General features: G+C 33.3%; 3 protein-coding genes across 3 annotated transcripts; 2 read left to right on the forward strand and 1 right to left on the reverse strand.

The window, feature by feature from the left end:
* Positions 1–441: 441 nt before the first annotated feature.
* On the reverse strand, positions 442–1,402 carry LOC143547585 (TPD1 protein homolog 1-like). Its single transcript, XM_077038976.1, has 3 exons — positions 1,330–1,402; positions 1,178–1,261; positions 442–752 (listed from the first exon to the last, which is right to left on the reverse strand). Exons 1-3 carry the CDS (start codon positions 1,400–1,402, stop codon positions 442–444), a joined length of 468 nt encoding a protein of 155 aa, XP_076895091.1.
* Positions 1,403–5,470: 4,068 nt separating this feature from the next.
* LOC143547607 (uncharacterized) lies at positions 5,471–11,912 on the forward strand. Its single transcript, XM_077038993.1, has 3 exons — positions 5,471–6,382; positions 10,569–11,564; positions 11,655–11,912. Exons 1-3 carry the CDS (start codon positions 5,474–5,476, stop codon positions 11,910–11,912), a joined length of 2,163 nt encoding a protein of 720 aa, XP_076895108.1. The 5' UTR covers positions 5,471–5,473.
* A 378-nt stretch (positions 11,913–12,290) lies between these two features.
* LOC143547634 (uncharacterized) lies at positions 12,291–19,553 on the forward strand. The gene is made up of 4 exons (XM_077039016.1): positions 12,291–13,248; positions 14,051–14,944; positions 15,758–16,670; positions 18,648–19,553. Exons 1-3 carry the CDS (start codon positions 12,364–12,366, stop codon positions 16,181–16,183), a joined length of 2,205 nt encoding a protein of 734 aa, XP_076895131.1. The 5' UTR covers positions 12,291–12,363; the 3' UTR covers positions 16,184–16,670; positions 18,648–19,553.
* Positions 19,554–20,021: the final 468 nt, after the last annotated feature.

The raw sequence follows: 20,021 nt of genomic DNA on the forward strand, positions 1-20,021 counted from the left end.
GCCTATGGTTGCTTGGCACCAAGCTTATGGTCCCGGCATGGTGTAGCATGCATTACCATGCCTATGTGGCATGTTTGGCGTCGAGTTTAAAGCCTCACACAAATAAATCAAGGGTATGATTTTCTTTAAACATGTTTTTAAACCAAAAGTAACTCTTTTTGCCACGCCACATTTATGAGTGTAGGACAAGATTTACACAAAAATTGCACTCTGTTACTTTTTCCTGTCTAACAATATTTAATTGTCTCTAGCTACATGTCTTATGAAACTTGCATCTTGAAAATGACAAATCATATTATTTGCATCTTGCAATCTTTTTTAGAACCCAACCATGGGATATATTTGGCAATTTTTGAGAATCTCTATGGTTATAAATTATAGTTTTAGTATATGCAATGAAATATAATTTCAAACATCATATCCATCAACAAAATGATAACTTTAGCAGAATTTGGCATGTTTGAAAGAGATTGGGTACATGAAAGAATTTGAGTAAGAAAAACTGATCATCTGACCACTTGTCAACCTTTGACCACCATTGACCAAACAATCATCATAAGAAAGTCTCTTGAAAGATCTTGGGTTGACTATTCTTGCTGAGGCAAACCAACCACAATGAAGGTGAATATTTGAAGGTGCACACCTTGATTCTGAAACACAAGTGTTGACTATTTGTACTATGTATTGTGGTATCCCACTTGTTGACCCTTTGCTTTGTGAGATGCTCAAGTCTCTGCCACTACATGAGGACCCTGTTTGTGCTTAAATTTTATTAGTTATGTATAGTACCATGTGCATATTTTGTTGTACTTTTTTAAATGGTCAACTACCAACTTGTTAGTTGTACCATGTAAATGTTGAGTTGTACCTTGGACAAAATCTAACTAACATTTGTCAGGATCAAAAAAGAGACAGAACCCAAATTGGTAATTGAAGTATTATGTTATGTTGTACCATGTTCTTGTATGCTTGCACCTTTACCAAATTGCACCCATCATTTGTTTAGAACAGAGGAAAAAGATAAGGAAGACAGAACCCTATGGATTATAATTTATTAATTTGCCATATAAGCATAAAGTTTCAAACTTTATATTGTTATTTGAAACAAAAGAAAAATGAATTTGACATAAGCATGTTTAGTTGTACCTTGTCACAAAAATAACTACCAAATAATTACCCTGAAAAAGAAGCTTTCTATGAGTGTGGAATGCTGAATTTGCTGTACTTGTGTTGTGATTGAACTTGGTTGATGTATATGAACCTGTTAAGTAGGCATTGTTGAAAACAATTTTTTTTAATGTTCTAAAAAGAATAAGTGATTGGTGTTACCTGAAAGAAACTGAAAATGAGGAAGAAGAATGATGAACACCATGATGTAGAAGAAGACATGAACAAAGCTCATGATGATGATGATGATGATGATGATGATGTATGAGTTTGTAGTGGTACAAAGAGGGTGTTGTGCTCACATTTGGTTACTTTAGCATGCCAATATTTGCATGTATATGAGAGGATATATATGAATGAATGTCTATATATTATTTATGTTGTGTGTGTTAGGAGGTGTGGTTGAGGTGTAGGATCTAATTAGTAGCTTCTTGATAAAGGACATATAACTAAATGAGACATATATAGAGCAAGTGTGATTCATATTAGGTGTAATTAATTTTTATATTTATATATAGAAGTTATATATAAAAAAAACTATGACTATTATTTTTTATATGACACAAAAAAATATCTACGTTAAGTTTACGTTTGTACAACAACAAGACCCTTTTAAAAAACTATATAAAATACATATAATCATTCGTTTAACTGCTCTACCCTTTACTACTTGTCAAAAGGGTTACGGTTCATCTAATTCGTTTATAACTTGATCGCAACTTATTTTCAACCATAACCTTTTTCGACTTGTCAATCATTTAACTGGTTACAAGGATGTACCTAAGATTTCCAATACCATGTACAAGAAGTAAAAGTAGACCTTAAAATAGAAAATTATATATAAAAACAAAATTTATTAGAATGATGTCAACGTTAAACTTTGAGCAAGTGAATCAAGAATACGAATATGAGATTTGTATAACTCTCTACGACTCTTTTATTAAGAAAATGATAAACGAGAAAAACTTAATAATAACTAACAAATAGGATTAAATAAAATAAGACTAATTTATCTTATAATAATAAACTAATTATTATATAAAATATTCTCTAAAATAATAGGAGCCTTCAATCTAGTTTGATGTTGGACACGTTTAATAGTTAATTTTTATAAAAATAAAAAATAATAAAGTTACTGTAGCAAATACATTAAAGGAGTTTTAAGGAAATTAATCCTAGATTTTAACACTTAGGTTTGTTGTTGTGGATCGCCAAAGGGAGCTTCAACAGTTGATGTGGCCCAGCTTTAACACCTGGGCAAAAAAGAGAAAACGGTGGTGTCCAATTGTTAAATGGTGAGGCTTTAACGTGATAACCAGGCTTTAACACGAAGTTTTAACATGACGTGACGTTTTAATTTGGGTTTAAGCCTCTCCACAACCTCCAACCTTAACTCATATAAAAACACTTATTTTAATTGGAAAGTGAAAGAATTTAAATTTTTCACAAATAAATTAAAATAGTTTTAAGGAAGTAAATCCATAGATTTTGTAGCTTTATTGACTAGTGCTGGTGCATGAGTGGTACCATCAGCACGTGTCTCACAGACTGTAGTTGGGAAGAAGAGGACAAGAGGTATCACATCCTAAATTCCATATTCCAAGTTATTTCTTGTATTTAAAATATTATTGATCTATAAAATGTGTGCCTTGATTTTAAATACAAAAGTTATCAATATATAGCATTAAGCTAGAACAAAATAAAATATTTCTAACATGCCATCCATCCTCATACATGATTTTACTCTCTCAATCTTGCATAATGTCCAAGCTAATATTAGTTTATAATAAAAAGTAAAGAAATTTGTGATTTTGAAATTAGTTTGGATGGTTGATCTTATTCCGATAGTGAGACCATTTAACATCTTATAAAGGTCGGCTATGAGAGGGTCTAGTCTTTCCAACACGATGAGGGCACGAAGCCAAGATATTTAAAACTTGTAAACACAGCTATGACAACGCGTATACCAAGTTCTATCTCTGCTAACTGGTGTTCATTCTAGAAAATCCTCATTCATCATGCAAACGGAAGACGATGAAATTGACCTTTGACTTGAGGAGGAAAACGCACCTCCTTGTTCAATCCAGCTTTTAAATAATGATATCAAATTTAGAAATGAGTTAAAATAATTATTAGTGCAAGACAAACAACCAATATCCAAAAATAAAATGTTAGATGTTATAAACTTGTAACCTTTGTTTAAAAACATTAATAGCTGAAATGTCTTTAGTGATAAAAGGCTTAAACACACAGTAGTTGTTGGAGATCAAATTGTCTCTAAATAAAACAAATATAAATAATGAATTAAAATAATTAGTATAAGGTTTGCATAAAATTTAATAATATAGAAACTTACTCTTATAAAAAAAAAACTTACCGAATTGCAGTACGATAACAACATTATAAGCATCAGGGTATTTATTTGATGATATATGGTGATATATGTATCCATTTGTTTTGCATAATCATCAAAAAGAGTTACATTAATTGTCCGCTTACTGTATAAGATTTAAATAAAATATCATTAATATAAAAATATATATAATTAAAGATAAAAATAAAATATAAATAAAAATGTAATACAACTATTAAACTATTAAATTCGGTTCATTTATTTTTTATTACAAAAATTGTTCAGATCGTTTACTTTTGTTAAAAAAAAGTAGTTTGGCATGTTTATTTTTATTAAAAAAGTAGTTCGGTTCGTTAGCTTTGATAAAAAAGTAGTTTGAGTCATTTATTTTTAACCATAGGGTTAAGTAAATGAGAAATAAAAAAAAATACTATTTTATCTAACTTAATGGAAAAAACAAACGTGGTTAGCGAAAAAAATACTAAAATAGCATGATTTTGAAAAGCTCAGGTGTTGATTTGCAAAAATTTTTTTTTAAGTACTAAAGTTGTGTAGCTCGTCAAACCTCATGTATGAAAATGAAATTTAACTCAATAATGAATAAAACCCACACTGTGTTGTAACCCAATTGACAAAATGGTTTTGACTCTGTAGGTCCCTAGAACGGAACGGATTTTGTTCTTGATAAGCGATCGAGGCAGGTGCGGTGAAATCAAACGACCGAATAAAAACAAATAAAGATAATGTAAACGATCAATCTTGTTATCAGATAAAATATTTATAATATTAAACGAACCGACCCCACCCAAGGTGAGCTCCCCTTGGGTGGGTGATTTACACATTATAAAACACAAACATATATTTATAGCCTAACATAAATATATTAAAAGATCTCCTTCCGTTGAAGCTAAACGCAAGCACCAAAGCTCTCGTCTCGTATTCGGATTTCTCACCCACTTTATTTGCTTGACCATCAGTGACGGATTTAGAATTTTTTTTTATCTGGTTCGCTATTTTAAGATGCTCTAAATATATAAGAACGCGTATAAAAAAATTGGGTCGGGTTGACAATTCGGATTGGTTTAACGGTTCGGGTCAAGTAAATGCTCCACTACGGTTCGAAAAACACCTGGTTCGCTAAAAAAGTCGCTATTAAATGCTCCACTACGGTTCGAAAAACACCTGGTTCGCTTGACCCGGTACTCAATTAAATAAATCCGTCCCTGTTGACCATAACATATTTAACAGGTTTTGTTCTTTTGATATCATAAGTCACATTTTTGGCCTTACAGACTCATGACCCATGATTAGTTAGAATGAGTAAAAAAAATTTAGAATAAATGTAAGCTTGACAACTAAGTTTCAACATTTTCTTTTATTAGTATAGTAAGATTTTTTATTAGTATAGTAAGATTTAGAATTCCCAATATGTTTGTATATATGTATGTTATTTTACCATGCGCGCAACATCTTGGTACGTTCTCGAGTTAGGTAAAAGATTTATGATGATATTCAAACTGGATTTGTTTGCATACGGTCCTTTTCGTTGAACATACATCTCATTATTTTTTCTAAACTGTAGTTTATATAAAAATTATATTTTACTTTTTTATCTTTAAATGATTACAGATCATCAGTTTACCTATATATATATTAGGTATTTTATTTTATATTGAAGCTAGAAGTATTGACAAAATGGTATCGATGGAGAGATTATTATGATATTCTAACAACTGCAAGTTGACATTCATAATTCATTTATATGTACGCTGACAGCTGTTAAACACCCCATAATTCATTCAATTAATTAAGGTTATTTAAGTAATGGGAATTGGAAAAAAGAGTATATATATTAAATGGTTGCTCATGTATCTTAGATCTTATTATCTGTTTCTCATTCATTTGTAACTTCCATTGTTTTTGCACTCCTATCATAATTTCTAGTACTTGATAATGGCATCAGAAAGGTTTCCTCACTTAAAAATCCCACTTGATGCAATACTAAACGCCACCAACAACTTTCATCCGGATAACAAAATCGGACACGGTGATTTTGGACCCGCTTACCAAGGACAACTCTTGTGGAACGGGACGTCGATGAAGATTGCAGCCCGGAGGTCAGACCATAAGCGTCGCCAACGAAACTTCGAGTTCATGACCGAAGTTTCAATGCTTTCTGATCTCAAGCATGCAAATATAGTCTCTATTATTGGATTTTGTGAAGAGGACAATGAGAAGATCATCGTAACCACATATGAGCCCAACGGAAGTCTAGAGCAGTTTCTAGACAGCCCGAACCTCACATGGACACAAAGATTGAATATATGTGTAGGCGCAGCTCGTGCGTTGACCTACCTTCATTCTAATCGTGGTGTTCTGCATCGTTTCATCAACAGCTCCACGATCTTAGTGGACGAAAACTTGGAAGCCAAGCTATCCGGTTTTGAAATTTCTATCAAACACTCGGTACAACAAATGAATCGGCTCGTCCTTTCTGAGCCTATTGGCACAATTGGGTATATGGATCCAGCAACCGTAGAGGCGGGAGGTGTGACCAACAAGTCGGACCTCTACTCATTCGGTATCGTTTTGTTCGAACTATTGTGTGGCAGAAAAGCATATATTCGGAGTGAGGATAATAAGTTTCTGGATCCACTGGCCAAATATCATTATGAAAACAAAACGTTGAAGGATATAATCCAACCTGGTCTATGTAATCAAATGTCCCAGCAATCTCTCCTCTTATACTCAGAAGCAGCATATTCTTGCTTAGAGGAGAAGCCTTCACACCGTCCAGATATGGACTCTATTTTTGCTAAACTTGAGAAAGCAATGGCAGCTCAGACACGACGTGAAAAGTTTGTAAGTTGTTTTTTTTTTATTTTTTAATAATAGGGTTGTCAAAACATGTCAGATACGACACGATAAGACACGATGACATGTGATACTAAATATGAACACGACAAGATAATTAATCGTGTCATTTTTTCAAACACGAACATGGCTAACATATATGTTAAGACCAATTAAGGGACATGTTTAAAAACACACTGAACTATACCTGTGTAATAAAACAAAAATTTTCAAAACAAACATAAAAGTCTTAATTAATATATATTCATAACATATTTGAAACAAAAAAACACAAATTCATAACATACTTCGGACCAAAAAAACATGGAAGCAACTCATGTCGTCCACTGAAAATATAATGATATCAGGTTTTGAGAGGCATGAGTGAAACGCCATGTGTAAGTATGACTTTAGGTTTAGGACTTTAGGAGCATATATTATTAATTTTTAAATTAAAAAACTAAACAGTACATGTGATTAACCAGTTAGGAGACGAATTTAAAAAGTCTATTTAAGATATGATGCCTATTAAGCTCAAACCCAAATTAACCTCTTAAGTATAACCAATTGGTTATATGGAAATTTACATGTTAATTAGATGTCATCACTAACTGGTGAAATTATAAATAAGGAATATTTAAATATTATAAATAACAAATAATGTAAAATTAAGGTTTACAAAAAATTTAATTGTTATATACCAGGTTAGTGGTACACGGACGAAAATTAATAAATTCGTCAGGTAAACATATATGATTGCTTTTTTGAATAAATATAAAATTATGAATTTATGTGTAAAGATGATTTTGCATAAATATATATATATATATATATTTTTTGTAGTTGAATAAATTTGATGAATAGAAAGTTATAAGAATTTCGCAGATTCACTATTTAACAATTTAACGAATTTGCTAGTAAATTTATTATTAGGTGTATAAGATTAGAATATCATATAATCGTTAGACGTAAAAATTCATATGAGTAATTAAAATATAATATTGAAAAACATTAAGTTACAAAATACAATGAAATGATATATTATAATGGAAGTTATTGGTCGAGTAATTAAAATATAATATTGATAATATATATATATATATATATATATATATATATATTGAAAAAAAAACTTGAAAATAGAGGAATAGCTTATCAATGTCGATTGTCTTATATGGTGAAATGCCTTTTGATTTTCTATATCGGCTATTTAGTAACATAATTTGGTAAATTATAAGTAATTAAGAATAGATGTTACATTCACGTTATTAGCTGGCTAATTATGGATAGAATGACAAACAAATAAACATATTAAAGCATATTTAACTTTAATTCTAATTTAAATTACTTGATTAAATAGTTGTTAAGATTGGTAAGAGTTCATATGTCATCCTTTGTGGACAGGCTAGAATGATGTCATGTATTCACATAGTTTCGTTTTAATAGTATAGTAAGATAAAAAGGCAAGTGATGAAGTTTCATTTCTCAAACTTTTGCCACAAACTTTTTTAAGGTGAGTTTTATTTTTCAAACTTTTTTAAAGGCAAATATATGTTTGATGGAAAAGGTTAAACTGCAAAAGGAGATAAAAATGAGAAGTGTGAGAAAGAATTGTGATAAAAAAATTACAAAAAAATCATAAATACAAATAAAAAATGAAAAAAAAAACTAAAATGTTTCAATAGTCTTTCACGTTAAAAAAGACGAAAAATACACAATGACGAAAATAAGCAAAAAAACGTAATGATAATTAAAAAAAGACACAATAGATCACAAAATATAACAAATTTGAATAATATAATACAATAAAAAGGCACAAGAATGAAGTTGGGACTATTATTTGCCAATATATTAAAGGATGTTAACTCTGTTAGTCGCGGATCATTGGTAAAAAAAATATACATTTTTAGTTGGGACCATCACCAACAAAGAATGAAGTTTGGGACTATTATTTGCCTATAAAGCATAGTTGAGATTATTTAAAACCAATATTCCTATATTAAAAGGCAAGTAAGAAAGTTTGAAATTTCCAACTTTGGCCACCAAAACTTTTCAATTTGCCTTCTAAACTTTTCGTGATCAAAGTTGAAAGCTTCAAACTTCTCCACTTGCATTTTAATATATATAACTTTAGTTTCTTATAACTTTGCCACAATACTTTCAACTAATTACTTTGTGGCCCCAACTTTCATTGCAAAGGTTGTTTTATTCGAATTTTGACACAAAAGTTTCATATATAAACTTTTTAGTCCCTTGACTTAAGTTTCACTTTGGCCCCTCAACTTCGATAATGAAATTTATGTCACAAAACTTTTACCACAATGAGTTGAAACAATATTGATCGACTTCCCGCCATAACATGCAGTAGAGTTGTAACATGTAGTGCATTTAATCCACTATGCCACAACGCGTGAGTAAATATACTTGTTATATATTAAGATAAGATATAATAGAAATCTTTGAAAGTCCATCCGGTGCGGCTACTGGTTGAAGTGAATTTGACTGGTGCTAGGTAGAGGTGCACAAATCGGGTATTAAAAAAAATTGGGCTCGGGTATGGAACCGGGTACGGGTATGGGGTATTAGTATTTAGTAATAACCAGGTCGGGTTTGGGTCCGGGTATTGGCATGAAAAACCATACCCTATGTACCGGGTCCGGGTCGGGTATTGAACCGGGTTTTCAATACCCGGGTATTTGAATACCCTATTTTCGGGTATTGAGAAAACCCATTTTTCGGGTATTTGAATACTCTATTTCTAGATATTAAAAAAACCAATTTTCTGCAGCATTCTTCTGTTAACAGGCCTACTTTGTTTTTTATTATAACTTCATTGTTTTGCATACAAACTTCAAAGTTCATTCAAACATATGTAAATAACTAAACAATGATATAAAAAAACATATATTTTATGTGTTTTAAATTGTTGTTTGATATATCAAAAGACGTTGCTCTAAACAAAATATTTATATCAAATATGTGCTTCAAAAAAGATCCATTGAAGAACGGCTATAGATCTGTGGGTAGCCACATAACCATTGTCAAGCGTCACACAGACACATGTGCACAAATACTAATATTAGGTATGCAAAAAAATCCAGTTCGGGTATGCAAAAAAACCCGGTTCGGGTATGCAAAAAACCCGGGTTTCGGGTATAACTAGAACCGGGTTTCGGGTATAACTAGAACCGAGTTTCGGGTATTATCGGGTTTATATCAGATACGGGTTCGGGTTCGGGTTTCAGCATTGAAAGTCATACCCTATCCGTACCCTACGGATAGGGTCGGGTTCAGGTATAAAAAACCCGGGTTTAAAAAAAACCGATTCCGGGTTTTTTTTCGGGTTCGGTTTCGGGTTTTTTGTGCACCTCTAGTGCCAGGTTACGGCACCAGAAATAAACCCAAAAAAAGTTAAGGCAATGAAAGAAAACAAAATAAAAAAAATAGTCAATCAATCACGTGAGGCCACCATGGACCAATCACTTTGGCTCTATCGTCAACTCATGCCTTTTAAGATCATGTGTAGTGGATGGAGCTCCTATGAAGGCGTTATGTGTCATGTGACGTCACACCATCATAGTGGCTTATGGCTAAAATGGGTGTAATGGATGGAGCCCCTTCAAATCATTACCTAATTATTATTTTATTATTATATTTTATCAAAAATAATAATAATAATAATAATAACAAGCCCACCAATCATCTTCCACTCCTTTCCCCCTACCAGCGCTATGTGGGAAACGGCGAACGCCCATAACATCCGGGAGCGGTGTTACCGACGGTATGGGGCTCACTGGATGGGGATGATGCCCCACTATGGGTGGTCTAATATACATTTATAACACATTGCATAAAGCGTTATATTAAATACATGAATCTTTATTATTTCATGTATATACTTAACGTTATACAAAATATAAATAATATATTTAATAACATATCAAGAAACTTTATTCTCTTCCACACGGTAAACCTTTGAGCAAAGAATAATATATTGACAATACCATAGACAACCAGATTTTGAGCGAGTAACTATCAAAAATAACAAGCAAAGACAACAGCATCAAAAGGAGCAGTAGAAGTAGCAGCAGCAGTTAGATGAGAGATCATTTTGATTTTCTTCTTTTCAACTTTCTTCTCACTTTTGTAAATTGGTTAATTTGTAACTCTCTTTTCCCCTCGTCACATTTTACAGGTTAAGAAACTGAAACACTTGGAGATTCGCCTTAATGATATAAAATTAGCCACGGACAATTTTTCAAAGACATACATAATCAAGAATACGGGATTTTGTATCTTGTACAGTGCAAAACTCGATCATTTTAATAACAAAAATTCTCCATTTGTAGACGGGAAAAATGAAGGCGAACCATCCAAGAGTAGCAGCACCGTAGTTATAAAACGCATGGATGCTATTTATGCTGATCGAGAAGATTACTTTTTCACGGAAATTGAAATGCTTTCGAGTGTTAAGCATAGCAACATAGCTACTATACTTGGATTTAGTGTTGAAAGTGATGAAATGATCCTTGTCACCGACAATGTTGATAATTTATACCTTGATTATTATTTGAGAGATGAGGTCTACGACTCGCGCCGTACTTTGAGTTGGGAAAAACGTCTGAGAATATGCATTGATGTCGCAAAAGCAATAAATTACCTTCATTCTGAGATGGAAGACAAAAAGATTATAATACATCGCGATTTATGCAGCTACAACATTGGGTTGGACGAAAACTGGAGGGCAAAGATAGTTGAGTTTGGGTTCTCTATATTCCTCCCTCCAAATCAAGTTAATGAAGGCATCCATGCGAAAAGTTATTATTTCCAAAGATTTTATGCAGACCCAAAATCATACAACACTATGAAGATAAAAAGGGAATCAGAAGTTTATAGTTTTGGAGTAGTTTTGTTTGAAATTTTGTGTGGGAAGAAGGCCGACGACCCAATTTACAAAAATGAGAATAATGAGGGGCTGGCTTTTGTGACAATAGAGGACAAGATAGATTCTATAATATTGGAAGAGACTCGTGAAAAAAACTGTATTATGTATACAGGACCTAATAAGGATTCTATAAAAACATTTATTAAAATTGCAAAACAGTGTGTGGCAAAATCTCAAAACCAACGTCCAACAATGGAAGACGTCATCAAGGAGCTTGAGAAAGCATTAGATTTTCAAGTAAATCAGGTAATATATATACACACACACGATAATTATTTTTCTGTTAATATTATTCATCCCTATTGGTAGTCTTGTTGGTTTTCTTCGTAATTTTAGTCACTTATTTCCCTCTCGCATTATTATTGCTTAAAGGAGGAGGATCAAGTACAAGGCCCAGATATTGACGTCCAAGTTGTGAATAAACTTGAGAATACATTGGAACCTCAGTTGACTCATGAAAATATTCCGGTAAGATCCTTCTTTTTTCTTTTCTTTCGTCGCTCTAATTTTAATTGGTGGCAAAGGAACATTCAAGAAATGCAGTTGAAAGCACACCACAAAGTGTTTTTAGAGGAGATAGAATCTGTCCGTTGAATTAGAAATTAAAGGATTTGATGAAATCTAAGTATAACTATGCTAAATAAACATTGAAGTAACTTTTTTAATATGAAAGGCAATGCAATTTTATATAGAAAGAACAGTGAACCTCTGGCTAGAAGATAAAGGACAACCAAGGAGTACATAAGCAAAAGCAAATAAACAACCAACCCACCCTGAGAGCACTAGTTTCTAGCACTTTTAACAAACCTAAGATGTTATAATAAATTAACAAAACCCATAACACCAAAATAACATAAAACTTGATTATTTAAATTCTTTTAGGAATAGTTAAATAATCAAGTTTTATGCTATTTTAATTTTGTAATATTTAACACTCAATTGCGTTCTCATCATATATGTCGCATATTTGCAGAAGAAGTTTGAACACTTGAGGATTGGTCTCTGTGATATTAAAGAGGCAACCGATAATTTTTCGCGAGATCGCATGATTTCAATAGACGCTTCCTCTAGTTTGTACAGAGTTGCACTCAAATATTTTGATAAAGAAAACCCCAACAGTGGAGCTGTAAAACGCATCTCTTCTGGCGAAGGGTATGACAAAGCAAGGTTTTATAGAGAAATTGAAATGCTTAGCAGTATTAAGCATCCGAACATAGTAACTCTGCTTGGATTTTGTGATGAAGGTTCTGAGATGATCCTTCTCATTGACGATGTTTCTAATGGACCCCTTGGTAACTATTTTGGAAACAGGAGCAACAAGAGTCGTATTTTTACTTGGGAAGAACGTTTGAAAATCTGCATTGATGTTGCATGCGCACTAAGGTACATTCACTATGAAATGGAAGAGGAAATGATGTTAATAAACCGTGGTATATGTAGCAGATCGATTGGGTTGGACGAGAATTGGGTACCAAAGATTATTCACTTTGGGTTCGGTGTATTCCAGTATTCAATTCGAGAAAAAGAAATTCTTGTACTCGATAGATGTGGCCCGATGTACGCTTGGGATCCAGAAAATAAGAAGTTAGGTTTGGTAAATAGAAAAACAGATGTTTATGGTTTTGGAGTGCTTATGCTTCAAATTCTATGTGGGAGGGCATTAAATGACCCAACTTATCTCAATGAGAGTAGCGAAGGGCTGGTCGGTGTGGTTAGAAACGGCTTTAACACGGGAAAACTAGAGAACATGATAGATCCTGCAATAAAGGAAGAAGAATGTGAAAACAATTTCTTTCTAAGTAGAGGACCCAATAAGGATTCTTTAGAGACATTTACTAGAATTGCAAATAATTGTATTCTAGGAACACTTAGACTTCGTCCAACAATGAAAGAAGTTGTCCAGGAACTTGAGAAATCATTACTTCATCAAGTAAGTCAATGTTTTAAATTATACACTTAAAAGTTTTTCTTTACTGGCTTGCATCACCTTAACTCCAACAATTAATTAATTAATTAAGCCACCGAATCACTATTCTCTCTAAGGGTGAGCTGAAAACCGAAAAAACCGAACCGAAGCATTAACCGATGGTTAATTTTTTGTATTTTTGAAAAACCGAATTTTCAGTTTCGGTTCGGTTTTCCATTTTTATAAACCGAATAAAACCGAACCGTTTGATGGTGATGAAGATGATGAAAACTGAGACTAAACTTTGAAGATGAATAAGATGATGAATGAAGATTATGACTAAACTTTTATTGTTTTTTTATTAAGAACTTTATTAAATTTTAAACTTTACTACTCTAGCAACTTTTTATTCGTATGATTCCACGCAACATGTGTCTATATTTGTTTTTTGTATTTAATATATTTGTGGTACTCAAATACATTCTTACAAGCTTAACGTCATCATCTTCATTTTCAAAATTTTTTGCAATGTTTACACATAATTGGAAAAAAAAAACCGGACTATAACCGAACCGAAACTGAAAAAAACCGAAAAACTGAAAACCGAAACTGAACGGTTTGTATATTAAAAAAACCGAGGACTTCGGTTTCGGTTTCGGTTTTACCTAAAAACCGAACCGTGCTTAGCTCTAATTCTCTCACCATTTTGTAGTCTTTTAACAATTTATATTGTTATACATACCATACACTGATTTATATAAGACCATTTTAAAACCAAATTGTATTTTACCGATCAAATTATTTTTCTCACTCTCATGGGTGACAGAAAAATAACAAGGAAAATCCCAGAATTTCACTTGAAGACATAGAAGAGGCAACCCAAAACTTCAACGACCGCATTGGCAAAGGCGGATTTGGGAAAGTCTATAGAGGGCAACTTCGAGATGGTGATGGTTTTAAAACCATTGTTGCAAAGAAGTTGGATAAAGGGTCTGATCAAGGGGAAGCACAATTCTTAAATGAACTCGAAATTCTTTTGAATTATAAACACGAGAATGTCATTGGTCTTGTAGGCTATTGTAATGAAAAGAGTGAAAAAATCATTGTTTATGAGTACGCGTCCGGTGGAAGTCTTGACCAGCATTTGAACAATGCATCTCTTACATGGATTAAACGACTGAACATATGCATTGACGTTGCAAGGGCATTGGATTTCCTTCATGGAGGTGTTGGAAAACAAGCTAAGGTGATACATAGGGACATCAAAACCGAAAATATTCTAGTAAGCAATGACTGGAAAGGAAAACTTGCTGATTTTGGGCTTTCCTTAATTAGTCCATTAACTCGTGAAGGTGACTATGTCATCGATCATTGGTGTGGTACACCAGGATACATTGACCCTGTTTACCAAAATTCAAGATACCTAACCATGGAATCTGATATTTATTCATTTGGTGTGGTTTTATTTGAGATCTTGTGTGGGAAATCAACATTTGCAGTCAAACATGATGAGGGTCGCTACCTACCTGATTTCATTAAGAGCAAGTTTGAAGAGGGACAGCATGATAAGGTGGTGTTCGAGCATATACGGGAACAAATATCACCAGAATCATTAACTACATTTCAAGAGATTGCCTACCAATGCCTACAATCTGAAAGAGAGAAGCGACCAACAATGAAAGCAGTTTTAAGGAAACTTAAAAATGCATTGGAACTTCAAGTAAGTAATAGTTCTAGTTTTATGATAGCTAGCTAGCTACCAGTGGTCCCAGGGGCGGATTCAGTGTTGGGTCAGGGGGAGCGTAGGCATCCCCTCAAGTTCGTACTTTTTTCTAGTGTCCCAAACCCAACTTTCTGAGCTCAACTTGTCAAACATAAGTTTAATTTTGCTTTTCACAAAATAGCAATTAAGCCCAGATTACTTAACTGTCTAACCACTTTATTAATTAGTTATTTACAGTGAAAAGTTCTTGAGTTTAATTGGACCATTATGAAAATTAGATCAAATATGAGATATTCATAATATCATTTCCTTTTTTTAGTTCTAGATTATTTAACTTTGTAATTTTTTATCAGTATAGTAAGAGATTTGAGCTATGATAAATATGGAAATGTTTTTGTTAATTGTGATATATATTTTATCTATTATGTGTTGATTAAATTTGTTTGCTTACATTTCTATATGTGGTTTATTTAATGTAATTTTTCTTATTCGATCCAATTTGGGTTGACCTGTTTTAGTTACCCATTTTTACTTGACCCATTCTAGGTTGACCATTTTTGGCACCCCTTGACTAAGATTTCTGGATCCGTCACTGGGTGTTCCTTAAATTGCATATAGTATAACCAAAACTTTAATAAATGTATTTGATGACATAAAAATATTTAGGGTAACTTTTTATACCATTAATCCTTTTAAGACAAGAACAAACATTGTGTATTACAGTTAAAAACTTCATTCATATTTTAGCTTGAACAGAAACTCATTCGGTATCTAATTCTACTGTTTTCCTCCTTCCTACTTTTTAAACAGAACATGGCATCATCGATCACCAAGTGCGCTTCGTTTAAAATCCCACTTGAAGACGTTATAAAGGCCACCAACAACTTTCATCATAAAAACATTATCGGACAAGATAGATTGGGACACTTATACAAAGGACAACTCTTGCGGTTCAGAAACTTGGTCAATATTACTGCACGGAGGTTAGACCGTAAACGTGGACTAGGAGACTTGGAGTTCTGGACTGAAGTTACGGTGCTTTCTGATCTCAAGCATACAAATCTGGGCTCTATTATTGGATTTTGCAATGAGAAAGATGAGAAGATCATCTTAAGCACGTACGAGGCCAACGGAAGTCTTAGGGGGTATCTAAATAGTTCGAATCTCACATGGCAGCAAAGATTGAAGATATGTATAGGCGTGGCTCGTGCTTTGAGTTACCTTCATCATGATTAGGGACGGTGAGCGTGATTACTATATTATACATCGTATCATCAATAGCAGCACAATCTTATTAGACGAGAACTGGGAAGCAAAGTTATCCAGTTTTGAATATTCGGCCAAACAATTTTACAAGGAACAATTCCGCCTTTATGAACCTATAGGCGTAATGGGGTATATGGAACCAACAACTGAAAACACGGGAGTTGTGACCTACAAGTCAGACATTTACTCATTCGGTGTTGTTTTATTCGAAATATTGTGTGGGAGGGAAGCATATATTCATGGCGAGGCTAATATGTTTCTAGCTCCATTGGCCAAACATCATTATGAAAACGATACGCTGCAGCACATAATCCTTCCAGGTCTATGGGATCAAATATTCCCGCAATCCCTCCTTTTATTCTCAAGAGCGGCATATTCTTGCTTGGAGGAGGACCTGTCACAACGCCGAGATATGTACTATATTGTTGCTGAACTTGAGAATGCATTAACCCTTCAAGTAAGTCGATGTTTTAAAGCATAAGCTTCAAATTTTTGTTATCGACTCCCATCATCACTGTTAACACCAACCAAGCAACCCCTACAAGCAAGGCCAGCTATGAGGCAGGGGCGGATGGTTAACCGACCCGGCCTGACACCCTGATTGGTACAATTTTTTTATTATACATATTTTTTTGGAAAAAAAAAAAAGAATATGTATTCTTAATACTTAACTAATTTAGGGACCAAATTTTTTTCGTCTTCTGCCCAAAAAATTTTCATAGTTCTCGGAGACGGCCCTGCCTACAAGTATAAGTTTCGGTTTTGTTTCTTATGTTGGCGAAATTTCCGTTGAGCAACTCATTGAGCCTATGATAGGTTGGTTCATGTTTATCAGGTTGAGCCCATAACTTGGTTAACAAGAAATAAATTATTGGTGAATAAGTCAAGCTAATGACTTGGACAACAAGGAATTTATTTATTAATTATTTATATAGATTTGTTTGTACTAATTATAATTTGAATATAATGTGTTTTTGTAATCTAGTCTAGTTAGGTTTTTAAATCTAAATTAGTATATACTAGGATAGTACCCGTGTTACATACGGATGGAATATATTTAAAACTTAATATATATATATATATATATATATATATATATATATATATTTAACATCATATAAATTTAATGAAATGCAAAAGTCATATTTATATATAAATAATAATTTTATTAATTGGACTAATTAATTTAGAAATAATTACAATATTAAAATCAAATCGGTTAATTTGAAAACTTCAAAAAATTATGAAAAGATTTTGAAATGGGTTTAAAATTATGAAGAGTATTAAAACCTTTAAAAGTTTGTTGAAAGATTGGTCAAATTTCGAATTTGAAATGAGTTTAAATATGCTATAAATATTGAGCATATTATATAGTATGTATGGGGTGATTTGGCATTAATAAGAAAGATAATATGTAACATGGCATCTAGTTGGCATCTAGGTGGACACCCTAGAATGATACCATGTGGACAAAATGATTTTGCTTTAATAGATTAGTTAGATATCCGCGCTTGTAATTTTCAAGTGTAATGAAAATTATAGGGATCGAGCTTGTGACCTAAATTTATTTTTGTGTTTATCGATTTTGGTTATCAAACTTCATCTTAATCATCGTCTTATGAGAGATAGCCGTCTTCCTTTAAATGCATATATACATAATATAGGCCAAAACTTCAGCTTATATGTTTCTTATGATTTTTATACCATGTTGACAAGAACAAACATCTTATGCTTTACAATTTAATTAAAACACAACCAATTGGGTTGGTGACTCATTAATAAAGACATAATTTTAAAACATTGAGAGATTCTTGAGTTCAAATCCCACAAAAAATTCTCTAAAATTCGCCATTCAGAAAAAACATGTATACTTTTATTGTTTTTAAAATATTATTATTTTTTATTATTTATAGTAAAATACTCGAATAATATATCAAGTTTTGAATATTTCTAAAATAACAATAAAAATAGCTCCTATAAAGAATCCTCACTTATGGCCTAGTGGTGGGAGACTTAAATTCGAACCCCACGTGTGTCACTTTGGTGGATTATGGCAATAAAGGATTTGAACTAGTTCTTGCGAGGTTGCCAGTTCGAATCCTGAGCCCACGCGAGTTTTAGTCCACCGTATGTTAAGTCAGAGAGTTCTGCCCTTACTCTTATGGCAGCACGTTTGTCAAGTGGCAGTTAGCGGTATGGTTTCCCGGAGAACGCCCAAGTCAAACCAAACTCTGAAGCCAGCGTGAGCCCAGTTAAAACAACATAGTCTGGCCAGATTGGGCCAGCGGTGCTCTCCAAAGTTAATGAGTGCGGTGGCCTAAACATAACGTTTCAAAAAAATATACATGTACTTCAATCATATCTGTGCATTTCTTTACGGCTATTTAAATATTTGTAACCCAAGTTTTTGCACTCGTTTATACTTGATAAACAGAACATGGCATCAACAATCACCAAGTGCGCTCCCTTACAAATCCCACTTGAAGACGTTGTAAAGGCCACCCACAGCTTTCACCATGAAAACATTATCGGACAAGATAGATTTGGACCCGTATACAAAGGACGACTTTTGCGGTCTGGGAACTTGGTCAATATTACTGCACGGAGGTTAGACCGTACCCGTGGCCTGGGAGACTTGGAGTTCTGGACTGAAGTTACGGTGCTTTCTGATCTCAAGCATACAAATCTGGTCTCTATTATTGGATTTTGCAATGAGAAAGATGAGAAGATCATCTTAAGCACGTACGAGGCCAACGGAAGTCTTAGGGGGTATCTAAATAGTTTGAATCTCACATGGCAGCAAAGATTGAAGATATGTATAGGTGCGGCTCGTGCTTTGAGTTACCTTCATCATGATGAGGGACGTGAACGTGACTATTATATTATACATCGTAGCATCACCAGCGGCACAATTTTGTTAGATGAGAACTGGGAAGCCAAGTTATCCTATTTTGAATATTCCATCAAACAGTTTTTCAAGCACCCAGCCCTCCTTTGTAAGCCTATAGGCCCAACGTCGTATATGGACCCATCAGTTGAAAAGGCGGGAGGTGTGACCCACATGTCGGACATCTACTCATTCGGTGTCGTTTTATTCGAAATATTGTGCAGGAGGGAAGCATATATCGAGAATGAGGCTAATAGCTTTCTAGCTCCATTGGCCAAAAATCATTATGAAAACAATACGCTGCACGATATAATCCTTCCTGGTTTATGGAATCAAATGTCCTTGCAATCCCTTGACATATACTCAAAAGTAGCATATTCTTGCTTACAGGAGGAGCCAGAACACCGACCAAATGTGGACGATATTGTTGCCGAACTTGAGAAAGCATTATTTCTTCAAGTAAGTCAATGTTTTAAAGTCTAAGCTTCAAGTTTTTCTTTACCATAGATTCATAACAAGGAAAAGATGTTACATGATGACTCGCCTGAATCTGGCGTTGTAAGTTTGCTATGTTATAAAGTTTTAAAATAATTACATCAAGTAGACTTTAAGCAGGTAGGTGACAACATCTATTTGATATTTGCAGGTTGGCCACATGGATTAAGGAAGAAGGCTAAGTTAAAGGTACTTTGGGTTGGTGTGGGCGGGTCAGAAACTGGTTCATGTTGAAACTGGTCACATATGATGAGTGTATTCTTGTGAATTTGAAACTACTTCTAATAGTTCTGCATAAGCATATCCAAAAATTTCATTTTCTGTCAAAATATAGTAAACTACTGTATAACTGTTAAAAATTACTGTGTCGCAAATAAAGTCCAGGTGACATTTGGTTGTAATTAGGAAAACGGATATGAGTTTGTT

The sequence above is a fragment of the Bidens hawaiensis genome, unplaced genomic scaffold (genome assembly GCF_021521415.1).
Source record: "Bidens hawaiensis isolate Kalapana, Puna unplaced genomic scaffold, B.hawaiensis_p1.1 tig00014763_1, whole genome shotgun sequence".
Lineage (NCBI taxonomy): Eukaryota > Viridiplantae > Streptophyta > Magnoliopsida > Asterales > Asteraceae > Bidens > Bidens hawaiensis.

Coding starts and splice junctions, on each gene's coding strand:
- LOC143547585 (XM_077038976.1), bottom strand. CDS start 1,402: ATGAGCTTTGTTCATGTCTTCTTCTACATCATGGTGTTCATCATTCTT. Junction 1,262..1,329: donor TCATTTTCAGTTTCTTTCAG/GTAACACCAATC, acceptor CCTACTTAACAG/GTTCATATACATCAACCAAG. Junction 753..1,177: donor TAGAAAGCTTCTTTTTCAGG/GTAATTATTTGG, acceptor AAGCACAAACAG/GGTCCTCATGTAGTGGCAGA.
- LOC143547607 (XM_077038993.1), top strand. CDS start 5,474: ATGGCATCAGAAAGGTTTCCTCACTTAAAAATCCCACTTGATGCAATA. Junction 6,383..10,568: donor AGACACGACGTGAAAAGTTT/GTAAGTTGTTTT, acceptor CACATTTTACAG/GTTAAGAAACTGAAACACTT. Junction 11,565..11,654: donor TAGATTTTCAAGTAAATCAG/GTAATATATATA, acceptor TCGTAATTTTAG/TCACTTATTTCCCTCTCGCA.
- LOC143547634 (XM_077039016.1), top strand. CDS start 12,364: ATGATTTCAATAGACGCTTCCTCTAGTTTGTACAGAGTTGCACTCAAA. Junction 13,249..14,050: donor AGAAATCATTACTTCATCAA/GTAAGTCAATGT, acceptor CATGGGTGACAG/AAAAATAACAAGGAAAATCC. Junction 14,945..15,757: donor AAAATGCATTGGAACTTCAA/GTAAGTAATAGT, acceptor CTTTTTAAACAG/AACATGGCATCATCGATCAC.